The sequence below is a fragment of the Bos mutus genome, chromosome 28 (assembly GCF_027580195.1).
Source record: "Bos mutus isolate GX-2022 chromosome 28, NWIPB_WYAK_1.1, whole genome shotgun sequence".
NCBI lineage: Eukaryota > Metazoa > Chordata > Mammalia > Artiodactyla > Bovidae > Bos > Bos mutus.
The window spans coordinates 26,451,926-26,467,245 of NC_091644.1; the positions used below are offsets into that span (position 1 = coordinate 26,451,926).

Below are 15,320 nucleotides of genomic sequence, written 5' to 3' on the forward strand. Positions count from 1 at the left end.
TCACCTGTGACCAACAAAAATCCTAACTACAGCTAGATTACCAAATGACTACCCTCACCAAGAACTACATGCTAACTGCCTTAAAACTACAGGTTCATACTGTGTTCTTTCCCAAAGGAAAAAAAAGTATCACTTTCTATTAAACTTCCATTTATTTATTTGTGTCCTTTGGGAAAACTGTATATAAATATGAAAAGAAAAGGAATACCATTACCAAACACACTAAACTGGCAGAGGAAAATCTAATGTACTCTTGAACCTTGCGGTAGTGTCCTCAATGGACAGCAAAGGAGAAAAGTCATTGACTCTCCATTTCCAAATCAATTTACTATGAGTCTACTGTGATGCTTCTAAAGTAGCATCCCCTAACTGTAAGGACTACACTGACTGTGTAACTAATATAATGAACTGTACTTAGGGTAACTGCTCAACTGTTAGAGAGGTCCAGGAAGACCTTTTTGATTTTAAGTCAATTTCTCCCACAGGCAGTCTGCTGCATCTCTTTGCTTCCTCAAGATTTCAGTTTACCTTGCCCCCCACGCCCACCCCTTTTTTAATAACTGCCATCATCTGCTGTGAAGACAAATTACAGGATGAAAACCAACAGTGGGTCCTGGAATCAATCTGTGGGTCACAACCAGCATTTAAAAGACTCTAATAGTAAATATTAGAGTGCATCATATGTAACACTATACAGACTCAGCTGGTAAAGAATCCGCCTGCAACGCAGGAGACCTCAGTTCGATTCCTGGGTCAGGAAGATCCCCTGGAAAAGGGGATAGGCTACCCATTCCAGTATTCTTGGACTTACCTGGTAGCTCAGACAATAAAAGAATCCGCCTGCAATGCAGAAGACCTGGGTTTAATCCCTGGGCTGGGAAGATCCCCTGAAGGAGGGCATGGCAACACACTCCAGTACTCTTGCCTGGAGAATCCCCACTGACAGAAGAGCCTTAGAGGGCTACAGTCCATGGGGTTGCAACGAGTTGGACACAACTGAGACTAGAACAACAGAGTATATAATATACAATACTATATACACATACACAGCATTGTTTGTTTTTTACATTTTTGTCTTACTTGGGGTTAAATTTATGAATATCCCTGCACTTTGCACAATTCTAAGAGACACATCCATAAGGAACCAAGCTCCGAAGTAATATACACCTAGGGATGCGTGTACTGTCATTAAGTAAAAATTTCTTATTGTGGATCACAGTTAAAACAAATGGGCAAACATGATCTAATAGAAAGATGAGATACTTTACTTAGAATCTTGCTTTCAAATCCAACTATCACCACTTACTCTGCAGTTCCAAGATTTCATCTGTAAAAATGTTAAATATCTCATACAGCTACTGAGAAAACAAAATAATAGTATTTGTAAGTGCCTGCTGCCAACCCCAGGCCTCTGTAATTACTGGCTAAGTCTTAGTGCTCTACTGCCATCCCTCAGAGTGCTTCCACCAAGCTTAGCCTAGCCTGTGCCAAGATGAAATTTTCCTTGATATTTTTCAGGGCCAAATTTTATTTTTATTGTCAATATAATTAACATGGAGTAGTTACAAAGACCCCACACGTACAAGGCCATCCTTTGGACCATCAGATCAGATCAGATCAGTTCAGTCGCTCAGTCGTGTCCGACTCTTTGCGACCCCATGAATCACAGCACGCCAGGCCTCCCTGTCCATCACCACCTCCCGGAGTTCACTGAGACTCACGTCCATCGAGTCAGTGATGCCATCCAGCCATCTCATCCTCTGTCGTGCCCTTCTCCTCTTGCCCCCAATCCCTCCTAGCATCAGAGTCTTTTCCAATGAGTCAACTCTTCGCATGAGGTGGCCAAAGTACTGGAGTTTCAGCTTCAGTTAAATGATATTTGTCGGTCAGTCGCCTGGTCATGTCCGACTCTGAGACCCCATGGACTGCAGCACGCCAGGCCTCCCTGTCCATCACCAACTCCCAGAGTTTACCCAAACTCATGTCCATCGAGTCAGTGATGCCATCCAGCCATCTCATCCTCTGTTGTCCCCTTCTCCTCCTGCCCCCAATCCCTCCCAGCATCACAGTCTTTTCCAATGAGTCAACTCTTCACATGAGGTGGCCAAAGTACTGGAGTTTCAGCTTTAGCATCATTCCTTCCAAAGAAATCTCAGGGCTGATCTCCTTCAGAATGGACTGGTTGGATCTCCTTGCAGTCCAGGGGACTCTCAAGAGTCTTCTCCAACATCACAGTTCAAAAGCATCAATTCTTCAGCGCTCAGCCTTCTTCAAAGTCCAACTCTCACATCCATACATGACCACAGGAAAAACCATAGCCTTGACTAGACAAACCTTTGTTGGCAAGGTAATGTCTCTCTTTATTTAGATGAGAAGAGTTGAGTACTCTAAAGAGCAGTTCAGCTTCTCAACAAACATATTCTCAGCACTCTTAAAAGGGCCAAACACAAAGAACACAATTGTGGTCACAGAGTCACATGGACTCTGTCCTTAGAGTTTGCAGAGTAGGTAAGCAAAGCATGAGCAACACAGCCATATGTAAATTAAAGTCTGACATCATTCCCAAATAGACCGAAAACAAAGAACTAGCAATTATCTCACCTAAGTTTTGACATTTGCTACTAGCACTTGCATCACCAAAATTAAGTGTAAGGAAAGAAATGCCTAAATATACACTAAGTAATTTTATAAGTCACAATTTTCCATATTGAAAATTGATGGAAAAAAAAAAACTTATTCAGAGCCCAAAGACTAGTTATTCCCCCCTACCAAGGTAAATACAATTCATCCTATTTTCCTTCTGACCAACTTCAAACACCAGAACATTAGAACACAGTATTCGTACTATATATTAAAATGACGATTTCAAGCTGGTCTCTTCCATATCTTAAAAATCACTGTGAGGAAATAAGTACAAATTCATACTGCAAATCTAACATAAAGGAAGAAATACTAAAGCAGAGGAGGGCTTCCCAGGTGGCGCCAGTGGTAAAGAACCCGCTTGCCAATGTAGGAGACATAAAGACCTGGGATTGATCCCTGGGTTGGGAAAGTCCCATAGAGAAGGGCATGGCAACCTACTCCAGTATTCTTCCTGCCTAGAGAATCCCAGGGACAGCGGAGCTCGGTGGTCCACAGCGTCAGACACGACTAAAGCGACTCAGCACCATGCACTAGAGCAAAGCCACTAGATACTGACAAAGAATCCGTAATTCAATATAGATAAGGGCCATATTGAAATGAATGTTTTAAGTATATTAAGACAGAAGAATTACTAGAAAGAAGTCATGATATCAACATAAGGTAGCTCCATAATGTATTTGAGTCACTAATCTACTTAATTTGTCTAGGCTTATTTATCTGTAAAGCTGGGAAGCAATTCTTACTTAATTTCAAGGATGCTCTGAGGACACATGATTATAAATCTAGGTACTGTAATAAGTCCTTATGCAATCAACTTGGAACACACTATGATGTCATTAGAAAAAGCTTGTATAGACTAATGGGATGCTCAAAGGCACTCAAAATTATAGCATTGACAAGTATTTCTCATGTTGAGTCTGCTGGATACTAGAATGAATATTGGCTGGCATAAAAGAATGTGATTGTCTTAAAAAAAAAATTCAGACTTCTAATGAAAATACTAATTTGAAAAGATACATGCAACCCAATGCTCAGAGCAGCATTATTTACAATTGCCAAGATACAGAAGCCACCAACATACCCATCAACAAATGAATAGAAAAGGGTGCGATGTATGTGTATATGTATATATAGATATGTATAACAACACATACACACCACACACACACAGACACAAATAATGGAATACTACTCAGCCATAAAAAAGAATGAGATGTTGCCATTTGCAACAACATGGACGGACTTGGAGGTATAAGTGAAATGAGTCAGGTAGAGAAAGACAAACACTGTATGACATCACTTACATGGGAAATCTAAAGGAAAAAAATGAATGTATGAATATATTCAATAACAAAAACACAGACTTGGATACAGAAGACAAACTAGTGGTTACCTGTAGGGAGAAGGAAGGAGGATAGGGCAAGACAGGATAGGGAACTAAGGGGTACAAACTACACATAAAACATATAAGCTACAAGGATATAGTACAACAGAAAATGAAAAAAATCTGTCTTTTAAAACTGAGTGACAACAAATTCAGAGGCCAGACACTGATACTTAGCACAGTTAAAATGATTCAAGTAAATGTTAATTTGTTCTATTGTTCTCTTCCATTAAACAGCTAGACCTAAAACTTAAATCTTTCAAATCTCAAATGGCTTAAGAATTCAAGATGCCAAATTTCTGATACTTGTCCACATAAATTGTATGGTTGGATTATGGATTTATGCTAGACTCCTAAGACTACTCAAAATTGTCTTCTATAAAAAGGTAATACCACTGGCAAGTCAACTAATTTTTCCTAAACTGGTGATTCTGCTGCTCCATCTAAACTGTCATCCAGTTTCAGTCTTTTCATAAGCTACCACACACTAGTGGGGCATTTGGCTGGGGTTATGCTGAAGCAAGCAGCCAAATAAAGTGAAGTTAACTGGAACTGAACCAATGGTCATTTTGCAAGGACACGTGAACTTTGAAGCACTTTGTGAACTGCTGGTTATTTCTAATAATAATTAGAAATAATTATTCTGTGAAACTTCCTGTGAAGTTTCAGTACTGAGCCATCCATTATATTTCACTGCCAAGTATATGTCACCTTAAAACCAAGAAGAGTGCAAGACATTTCCCTAGTTTAAAAAAAAAAAAAATCACAAATCTAGTCTGGTTCTTTTAAAGTGTAAACAACTCTTGCCAATGGGGGCAGGGCTCAACAATCAAACTGGAAAGCACTTCTCATAGCAGCTAACCTACCACCAGCCATCTGGGAACCATAGCTTTAGGTCCTAGAATCTTAAACTTTTTAAGCTCAAATCCAAGTGAGATTTTTAAATTAAGAGTTTTGGTCTGATTATTGTAATAACTAACTCTTACACTTCATTACATACCAGGTACTGTTCTAGGCTCCTCACTTCTATTTACTCTCTTAATACTCATAACAAACCACAAAGAGTGAGATCAACTAATCTGCCCAAGGTCATACAGTTATTAAGCAACAGAGTCAGAATTCAAATCCAAGCAGTTTAGGTCCAGAATCTATACTCTTAATCCACCAGGCTGTACTGCTTCTCTGCAGAATGGTTTGATTCCAGCCCAGAGCTCTCCCACCACACGTGTTCTCAGGGTTCCAACGTGAGAAATTAATAATTTTCCATACGTTCTTTTTTCCAAACCCACCATCATAGCTGAATTGAAAAAAGTTACCTTGTCTGTTTACAACTGTAAGTAATCTAACTTTTGTATCCAAAATAGACACCCTCTCTGGAAAACCAAAGGATACAGTGGCCAGGCGGAAAAAAACTCGTGTTTCTTGTTTTAAAATCGCTACACCTGAGGTGCATAAAAACATAATAATGAGCTATTAATGCTTTTTCTGAGAAAGGTAAACATCTACCATACTTTCATGATACCTAGTGATGAAACTAAGCTAAAAACAGGCACAGCCCTGTCTTTTCTCTCCAGCTGTCTCTAATTTAGTTGAGAAAGCAAAGTCTCAGTTTATGCATGTGAACACAGGTGAGAAATGGGTGAAGGGAAACGGGGGTGAGAGGTTATGATTTCTCCACAGTGGGGACGCTCAGACTTCAGACCCTGTGTTGGAAGTTAGAACCAGTATTATACACCATTTCTGCCCCAGCCGGCTTCAGTGTCTCTCCAGGCTGCAAAGAGGTGGTTACGTGGCGCTTGGAGGCATTTCCTCCGGTCCGGAGAGGTGGCAGCCCTCGTTGGTGGGAGCCCCTCATCCAGGGCCCTAGGGTAGGGGGCGCCCGAAGGCGGCGGGAACAGGAGGCAGGAGCTTCCCGGGGATCCCCGAGGGGCCCTCTGCGGTTGCTTGGCTGGAGCCGCTGTAGGGCCGAGCCTGTCTGCGCCCCCCAGATTTTAGGATCACCCGCGCCACACCAGCTTCCCGGCCTCCAGTCAGCTGCACGCCGAGACGGGGTCCTGAGGCAAAGGTGCCCGAGAGCCGACGCAACCCTCTGTGGGGCACTCACCAGGTTGAGGGGTCCTTCCATTACTTCCATAGACCCCGGGGTAAGCGGCGGCCTGAGGAAGGGGAGCGACGGAGCCCGGGCACATGGAGGGGAACAGCTGGAGAGCGCGAACGCAGCGGCGGCGACTGTGGCCCCACTCCGCACCCCCAGAGCCAGCAGCGGGCGCAGAAGGAGCAACAACCCTACCACTTCCTCCTCCGGCGCCGCGTCGCGGGCCCGCCTCCTACGCCACGGCCACGCACGCGTCAAGACGTCACACGCAGCTGGTTCAAGGTGGGAGTGAGGACAGGGAGTGGGTGGGGCTCAAGGAAGGCGGGGCACGGACAGACTTTCTCGCGGTCCGTCTTTACTCTCGCGAGAAGCATAGCTTCTGCTGCTTGAAGCCTCAAACGTCACCTGCAGAGGTACAGCCGTGTAGGATTTTAAGTGGCCGACTTCTGCTATCGGTCTCTCCTACGTCCTTCCAGCGTAACTTCTCACAAATTTATTCAGTATTGCCAGATCCTCCCTTGCTCTCAGGCTCCAGGCTTTGTTGTTGCACCTGATTTTTTTCCCCCCACAGAAATGAGATTTGAGCAATGGTGGCTCAGCGGTAAAGTATTTGCCTGCACTGCAGGAGCCACCAGACCAGGGACAGAACACGGGTTTGATCCCTGGGTCGTGAAGATCTCCTGGAGAAAGGCATGCAACCCACTCCAGTATTCTTGCCTGGAAAGTCCCATGGACAGAGGAGCCTGGTGGGCTACAGTCCATGGGGTCGCAAGAGTCGGACACGACTTAGCCACTTAGCACGCACTGGCTTAGACTCTGTTGGAGGAAGACAAACGATTCAGGGTTGTGCCCTCAAGTTGCTAACAAATCAATAAGAAAATAATATGGGTCTCAAGTAACCACATACCATATATACCATAACCATATACCATTCATTCAACAATTATGTGTCAGACCACTACAGTGAGTTCTTTCTGTTCAGAAATTCACTGGTAAAATAATGTGATTTATGCTGTAAAGGAAACCGTTGTGATAGAGGCACCATGAATTCTGCCACTTAAATCCTTTCAAAAGCCTTCTGAGCTTGGGAATTAACCTGGTGGTCCAGTAGTTAGGACTCCAGGCTTTCCCTGTGGAGGGCACAGGTTCTGTCCCTGGTCTTTTAGCTAAGATCTTACAACCTCATGGCAACAAAAAAAAAAAAAGCCCTTGTGAGCTTGGGAGAGGACATCAGCTTGGCCTATAGGTTGATCGCAGCCTTATGATATCTTGAGCAGAGGACCCATCAAAGCCGTTTCTGAATTCCTGATCCATGGAATTTATGAGGTAATAAATATGTGTTGCTTTAAGCCACCAAGTTTGTGGTAATTTATTATAAGGCCAGGAAAACTATTAAGACCCCTGAATGCTTGCTAAGTCACTTCAGTCATGTCCAACTCTTTGCAACCCTGTGGATCATAGCCTGCCAGGCTCCTCTATACATGGGATTCTCTAGGCAAGAACACTGGAGTGGGTTGCCAGTGCCCTCCTCCAGGAGATCTTCCAGACCCACAGATTGAACCTGCATCTCTTGTGTCTCCTGCAGTGGCAGGTGTTTTTTTTTTTTTTTTTTACCACTAGCACCACCTGGGAAGCCCATTAAGACCCCTGCTGCTGCTGCTGCTAAGTCCCTTCAGTCGTGTCCGACTCTGTGTGACCCCATAGACGGCAGCCCGCTACACAGTGGTAAAATCCACAGGCAGAGCTTTCTTGTTTTTATTTTTGTTTTTCTGGCCATGCCATCCGGCCTGCAGGGGCAGGGGTGGTCCCTGGAGAAAGTGAACCAGGCTTCATTTTCTTGACCCGAGAGAAACCATTTTTGGCTGGAACCAGGAGCCTGCCCCAGGACTGCTCTATTGTTTCTTGACTTCTCCTTTTTTCCTACATTCCCTCCCTTTCCTGTTCATCGGCCTGTTAGAATGTGCCGTTTGGAACCCAGGGAAGGTTGAGGAGGCTGAAAGAAGCTTATTTCCTGCAAACAAGAAACACGGAAAGGATTTGTACCCAGCAGGTACAAACAGGGTCCTGCTCTGTTTATACAAGAGTAGTGAGAAAGTGTAAAAATATATCTTTTCCTACACATAAGATAAAAATTTAAGTAAAACAATGGCTAAACTTCAGAGAAAGCCAGTTTGCTGGCACAGTTACCACATAAGTGGATAACACTCCTGTACTAATTAGGTATAAGGACTCATCTTCTTCCTTTGTCATTCCTTGATATGAAAGGAACTGCCAAATCATTCCCCCATTTCCAACTGTGTCATAAGCAAAGGGGGAAGACTGCCTTTAAGTGGAAACAACCTGTAGTTTTAAAACTGACCATGCTATGCAATGGGAGAAGGAAATGGCAACCCACTCCAGTATTCTTGCCTGGAGAATTTCATGGACAGAGGAGCCTGGCGGGCTACAGTCCATGGGGTCACAAAGAGTTGGACAAGATGAAGTGACTAACGCTACACTATGGTATGGAACAGAGGGTAAGTTGATTCATCTGCTTCTTGAAGGTTTAAATTTTTCTTAAAACTTTATCCCCATTTCCCAATAGCAATGGTTTAACCTTGTTAAACACTGGTTTAACACTGCAGGTTTCCAAGCATTTATATGTATAGGTGGGCACTCATTCAGTTCCAACCGATTCAAATTAGCGGCTTACCCAATGTCATAAAATTAGTAAATAGCCAAGTTCGTTTTTGAATCTAGGTCTGTCTGGCCATAAGCCCAGTACTCTTTCCACTACGAGCAGCTAAATATCTTCTGGAGTGACATCCTGAGTTGGTAATGGCAGAAATAGACTCTTAGGGTAATCCACTGTAATTACATAGGTTATTTTAGGTTTTCCTAAGTTCACAGTCCTGAGTACCAAGAGATTCGAGCTAAAAAGAGAGTTGCTATTGTTAGTGGCTCTATTCTCTGGGGCAGTTGCCAGGAACTATTCACCAACCAGACTGGGCAGGAATAGCCCATGTGAGGGAGAGGCAGGGTGGCCACGAGATTGCAGTTTCTAACCCCCTGGACTCTGAGCCAAGCTGTCCAGTTGCTTCAGCCTGAGCCAAGATGAAGAGAGCCAAGTTAGGCAGGAGTCAGGCATTCTATTCAACAAAGTTCGACAGAGGGAAGGCCAAGGAAAGTAGAATTTCAGTGCAGGTTTCTTACCAGTAAGCTGATACTAGGGAAAAGTCTGTCGAATAAAGGCAGAAAAGCAATGATTTAACCAGTTCTGCATTAGATGTTTCTCAAATAAGGGAGCAGAAGAGAATTCTCCAGAATGCCCAATGTCCTTGAACCATGCATCTGCTGGTACACCACTAGGACTGCCTTAATTCTATCTGTAAAAAATAATTCACCTGTTGATCTGTGCTGGGTCAGACACAAAAGAAACAGTTTTCATATATATTTTATTCTCAGATTTGTCAGAACACTGAGGCCTCTATAATCAAAGCTCTTGAGACATTATATTCGCCATCTCCGATTACAGAGACCTCAAATTTCCAGCTCTACCCCCTTGCTTTGATGCTCAGATGCAAAATCCTGGTCTATCTGGATTTTGTTTCAAACAGAATAGCCACATACTGAGAAAGAGTCAAAAGAATCGTGAGCTATTAGAAGATGGAGTTTGATTACTTTTTAAATAAATGTTGATAAGACTTAGAAACTGAGTGGTAGGAAAGAAATGAATGAAGTCATAGGCAGAAGTTCAAAGATTGTTTTTCCTTAAGTTTTCTAGGAGAAATTTGCCTCTAGCTTCCTTTAAAAACATTTTCTAGGACTTCCCTGGTTCAGTGGTTAGGAATCTGTTTGCCAATGCAAGGAACACAGGTTTGATCCTTGGTTCAGGAAGATTCCACATGTCCCAGGGCAGCTAAGCCCATGCACCACAGCTACTGAACCTGTACTCTAGAGCCCCTGCTCTGCAACAAGAAAAGCCACCGCACTGAGAAGACTGCACACCTCAACTGGAGAGTGACCCCCACTCACTACAGTTAGAGAAAGCCCGTGTTCCATGCTCCCTACTGCCATTCCACCTAAGCAACACAAGCACAGGAGACCTCTTGACTGACCATCCAGGCTGAAGACCTGTGAGGGCTTCAGGGAAGAAAGGGTTCATAGCAAAGCAGCACAGAAAAATACTAGTCAACATTCTACCACTAACTGAATTTTTTACCTCTTTGGCTTTATTACTTCTGCAATGGTCTTTTTCACAAGTCTTTATACTCTTTTTACCCTTCAGGAAACTGAAAAACCCTTGGGCAAAATCTGTCTTGAAACTGTGTAAGCCTGAATTTCCAAAACAAACAAAAGAAAGAAGGGTGGGAAGAAGCTGGGGAGGGGAGAAGGAGGAGAGAGGGAGGGAGAAAATGAGGGGGGAGGGTGAGAGTGAGAAGGAAAGGAGGAAAAAGAGAAAAAGGAAGTGAGGGAGGGAGGAAGAAAGGGAGAAAAGAGAGAGAAAGAAAGGAGAGAAAATCTGAAGACACTTTCTACATTTTATCCTGACCTGTTTACATCATATGCTGTCGACATTCAGTCCAGAAGCAACTGTGGGAAAAATGATGCAACCTCAGATGTTTAGGACGTCAGGACTGCGGCCAGAGAATTTTCACAGCATACATGGAGGCTAGCCAGACTTCAGCTTTGGCCAGACACTTAGAGATTATTCCACGCTGAATTCTCTCTTGCCAGTACTAGAATCCACAGGACTCTGATTGACTCTTCCCAGTTTGACTGCCATGTTCATCACACTCTTCCGGTTTACATTTTGAGGGAAAGGGGAAAAGTAATTAGAGAAATAGACCAATTAGATAATTTGAGGCCACAATATTGAAATAAAGAATTTTCTTGAGTTCACTGCACCATCTGGGAAGCCCAATTACTTTAGTATTCTTCTCTAAAAAATTAGAACATTTTTCTCTGCTATAATACCTTAACTGTACATTACACAATTAACATTCATTCCTTAACATCCACCTATACAGTAGTCAAACTTTCCCAATTATTTTCAAAAAGTAAAATTGTAGCAAGTCAAGACCCAATTAAAGTGCACAACTTACATGTAACTGCTATGTCTATTAGTTTCTTAATTGCTTATCTTGATTACAATAACTCCTGATTCTCCATTTTATTTCATGACATTTACCTCTGGGAGAAACTTGGTCAGTTGTCCACACTTCTAGTTGATATTTGATCATTGATTATTCTGTATTTTAAAATCATTGATAAGATAAAATATTATGTATACTCTGGTCAATATTTATTTACAACAAGGCTTAGAGTAAGTAAAATAAGGAATATCAAATTTTGAGTTAAAACCATGAATCCTGTGCCATTCCCTGGTAGCTCAGATGATAAAGAATCTGCCTGCAATGCAGGAGACTTCAGTTCAGTTCCTAGGTCAGAAAGATTCCCTGGAGAAGGGAAAGCTACCCACTCCAGTATTCTTGGGCTTCCCTGGTAGCTCAGACGGTAAATGGCAAAGAATCTGCCCACAATGCGGGAGATCTGGGTTCAATCCCTGGGTTGGGAAGATCCCCTGGAGGAGGGCATGGCAGCCCACTCCAGTATTCTTGCCTGGTGAACCCTCATGGACAGAGGAGCCTGGTGGGCTATAGTCCACAGGGTCGAAAAGATTCAGACATGACTAAGCACAGCACTTTTTGTTGCAAATAGCAGAAATCAGTCTTGACTAGATTAAATGGGCAATTTAATTGAAATTTGTAGAAGTCTGTAAAAGAAGTCTAGAGGAGGGCAGTCCAGGTCTGGCATGGCAGATTCACAGCAGGGACCCACAGTCTCTCTCCACTGCAGTGCAGTTACGTGGTTTTCATCTCAAGGTTGCAATCAAGTTACACTCCCATCTTGCCATCCAATCCCATCATTTCATGGCAAATAAAAGAGGAAAAAGTGGAAAGAGTGACAGCTTTTATTTTCTTGAGCTCCAAAAACACTGCAGATGGCGACTACAGCCATAAAATTCAAAGACAATTGCTCCTTGGAAGGAAAACTATGACAAATCTACACAGCATATTAAAAAGCAGAGACATCACTTTGCCAACAAAGGACCATCTAGTCTAAGCTATGGTTTTTCAAACCAGCAGCTGTGACTACTGGATTTTCCAGTAGTCATACACAAGTGTGAGAGCTTGATCAGAAAGAAGGCTGTTGTTCAGTTGCTAAGTTGTGTCCAACTCTTTGTGACCCCATGGACTAGACCATTACAGGCTTCCCCTGTCATTCACTATCTCCTGGAGTTTGTTCAAACTCATGTCCATTGAGTTGGTGATGCAATCCAACCATCTTACCCTCTGTCAGCCTCTTCTCCTCTTGCCCTCAATCTTTTCCCAGCATCAGTGTCTTTTCCAATAAGTTGGCTCTTAGCATCATGTGACTGAAGTATTGGAGCTTCAGTGTCAGCATCAGACCTTCCAATGAATGTTCAGGTTTTATTTCCTTTAGGATTGACTGGTTTATCTCTTTGCAGTCCAAGGCACTCTCAAGAGTCTTTTCCAGCACCGCAATTCAAAAGCATCAATTCTTCTGTGCTCAGCTTTCTTTTAAGTCCAGCTTTCACATCCGTACATGACGACAGGAAAAACCGTAACTTTGACTGTAAGGATCTTTGTCAGCAAAGTGATGTCTCTGCTTTTTAATACGCTGTCAAGATTTGTCATAGCTTTTCTTCCAAGGAGCAAGTGTCTTTTAATTTCGTGGCTGCAGTCACAGTCTGCAGTGATTTTGGAACACAAGGAAATAAAATCTGTCACTGTCTCCACTTTTTCCCCATAAATTTGCCATGAAGTGATGGGAGCAGATGTCATGATCTTCGTTTTTTGAATGTTGAGTTTTAGGCCAGCTTTTTTACTCTCCTCTTTCACCCTCATCAAGAGGCCCTTTAGTTCCTCCTCATTTTCTGCCTTTAGAGTGGTATCATCTGCATATTTGATCAGGGAGATCAAACCAGTCAATCTTAAGGAAAATTAACCTTGAACACATGTTGGAAGGACTGATGCTGAAGCCAAAACTCCAGTATTTTGGTCATCTGATGTGAACAGCTGACTGATTGGAAAAGTCCCTGAGGCTTGGAAAGACTGAGGGCAGAAGGAGAAGAGGGTGTCAGAGGATAAGATGGCTGGATGGCATTACTGATGCAATGAACATAAACTTGGGCAAATTTTGGGAGATGGTGAAGGACAGAGAGATTTGGTGTGCTACAGTCTGTGCGTTTGCAAACGGTCGGACATGACAGGGCCACTGAACAAAAACAACAACATCTGCATATTTGAGGTTGTTGATATTTCTCTCAGCATTCTTGATTCCAGCTTGTGTTTCATCCGGCCCAGCATTTCACATGATGTACTCTGCATATAAGTTAAATAAGCAAGGTGACAATATACAGCCTTGACGTACTCCTTTCCTGATTTGGAACCAGTCTGTTGTTTCATGTCCAGTTCTAACTGTTGCTTCTTGACCTGCATACAGGTTTCTCAGGACCAGGTAAGGTGGTCTGGTATTCCCATCTCTTGAAGAATTTTCCACAGTTTGTTGTGATCCACACAAAGGTTTTAGTGTAGTCAATGAAGCAGATGTTTTTCTGGAATTCACTTGCTTTTTCTATAACCCAACAGATATTGGCAATCTGATCTCTGGTTCCTCTGCCTCTTTGAAATCCAGCTTGTACATCTGAAAGATCTTGGTTCATGTACTGTTGAAGCTTGAAGGATTTTGAAGATTACCTTGCTACATGTGATATGAGTGCAACTGTACAGTAGTTTGAACATTCTTTGGAGCAGTCTTTCTTTGAGATTAGAAAGAAAACTGATCTTTTCCAGTCTGTGGCTATTGCCGAATTTCCCAAATTTGCTGGCATATTGAGTGCAGCACTTTAACAGCATCTTCTTTTAGGATTTGAAATAGCTCAGCTGGAATTTTATCATCTCCACTCATTTATTTGTAGTGGTGCTTCCCTAGGCCCACTTGACTTCATACTCCAGGATATCTGGCTCTAGATGAGTGACCATCTAGGTTATCCTATGACCATTATGGTGTCTGGGTCATTACGACCTTTTTTGCATAGTTCTGTGTATTCTTGCCACCCCTTCTTAATATTTTCTGTTTCTGTTAGGTCCTTGCCATTTCTGTTCTTTACTGTGCCCATCTTTGCATGAAAATTTCCCTTGCTATCTCCAATTTTCTTGAACAGATCTCTACCTAGTGTTGCCCATTCTACTGTTTTCCTATTTCTTTGCATTGTTCACTTAAGAAGGCTTTCCTGTCTCTCCTTGCAATTCTCTGGAACTCTGCTTTCAATTGAGTATATTTCTCCCTTATTCCTTTGCCTTTCGCTTTTCTTCAGCTGTTTGTAAGGGTTTCTCAGACAACCATTTTGCCTTTGTGCATTTTTTTCCCTTTAGGATGGTTTTGATCACCGCCTCCTATACAACGTTAAGAACCTCCGTCCATAGTTCTTCAGGCACTTTGTCTATCAGATCTAAAGCCTTGAATATTCATCACTTCCACTGTATAATTGTAAGGGATTTTATTTAGGTCATATTTGAATGGCAGAGACATTACTTTGCCAACAAAGGTTCGTCTAGTCAAGGCTATGGTTTTTCATGTGGTCATGTATGGATGTGAGACTTGGACTGTGAAGAAGGCTGAGCGCCGAAGAATTGATGCTTTTGAACTGTGGTGTTGGAGAAGACTCTTGAGAGTCCCTTGGACTGCAAGGAGATCCAACCAGTCCATTCTGAAGGAGATCAGCCCTGGGATTTCTTTGGAAGGAATGGTGCTAAAGCTGAAACTCCAGTACTTTGGCCACCTGATGCGAAGAGTTGACTCATTGGAAAAGACTCTGATGCTGGGAGGGATTAGGGGCAGGAGGAGAAGGGGACGCCAGAGGATGAGATGGCTGGATGGCATCACTGACTCGACGGACGTGAGTCTGAGTGAACTCCAGGAGTTGGTGATGGACAGGGAGGCCTGGCGTGCTACAATTCATGGGGTCACAAAGAGTCGCAAAGAATCAGACACGACTGAGGGACTGAACTGAACTGAACTGAATGGCCTAGTGGTTTTCCCTACTTTCTTCAATTTAAGTCTGAATTTTGCAATAAGGAGTTCATGATCTGAGCCACAGTCAGCTCTAGGTCTTGTTTTTGCTGGCAGTAT

General features: G+C 42.9%; 1 protein-coding gene across 2 annotated transcripts in view; it reads right to left on the bottom strand.

Moving 5' to 3' along the window:
- The window catches only part of NRBF2 (nuclear receptor binding factor 2), a 29,165-nt gene extending 22,815 nt beyond the window's left edge, over positions 1-6,350 (bottom strand). For both annotated transcript variants that reach the window (XM_005898471.2, XM_005898470.2), the window contains exon 1: positions 6,132-6,350. In XM_005898471.2, coding sequence (XP_005898533.1) covers positions 6,132-6,216 — 85 coding nt within the window. In that variant the 5' untranslated portion in view covers positions 6,217-6,350. The remainder of the gene's footprint in view (positions 1-6,131) is intronic.
- Between the last annotated feature and the right edge of the window lie 8,970 nt (positions 6,351-15,320).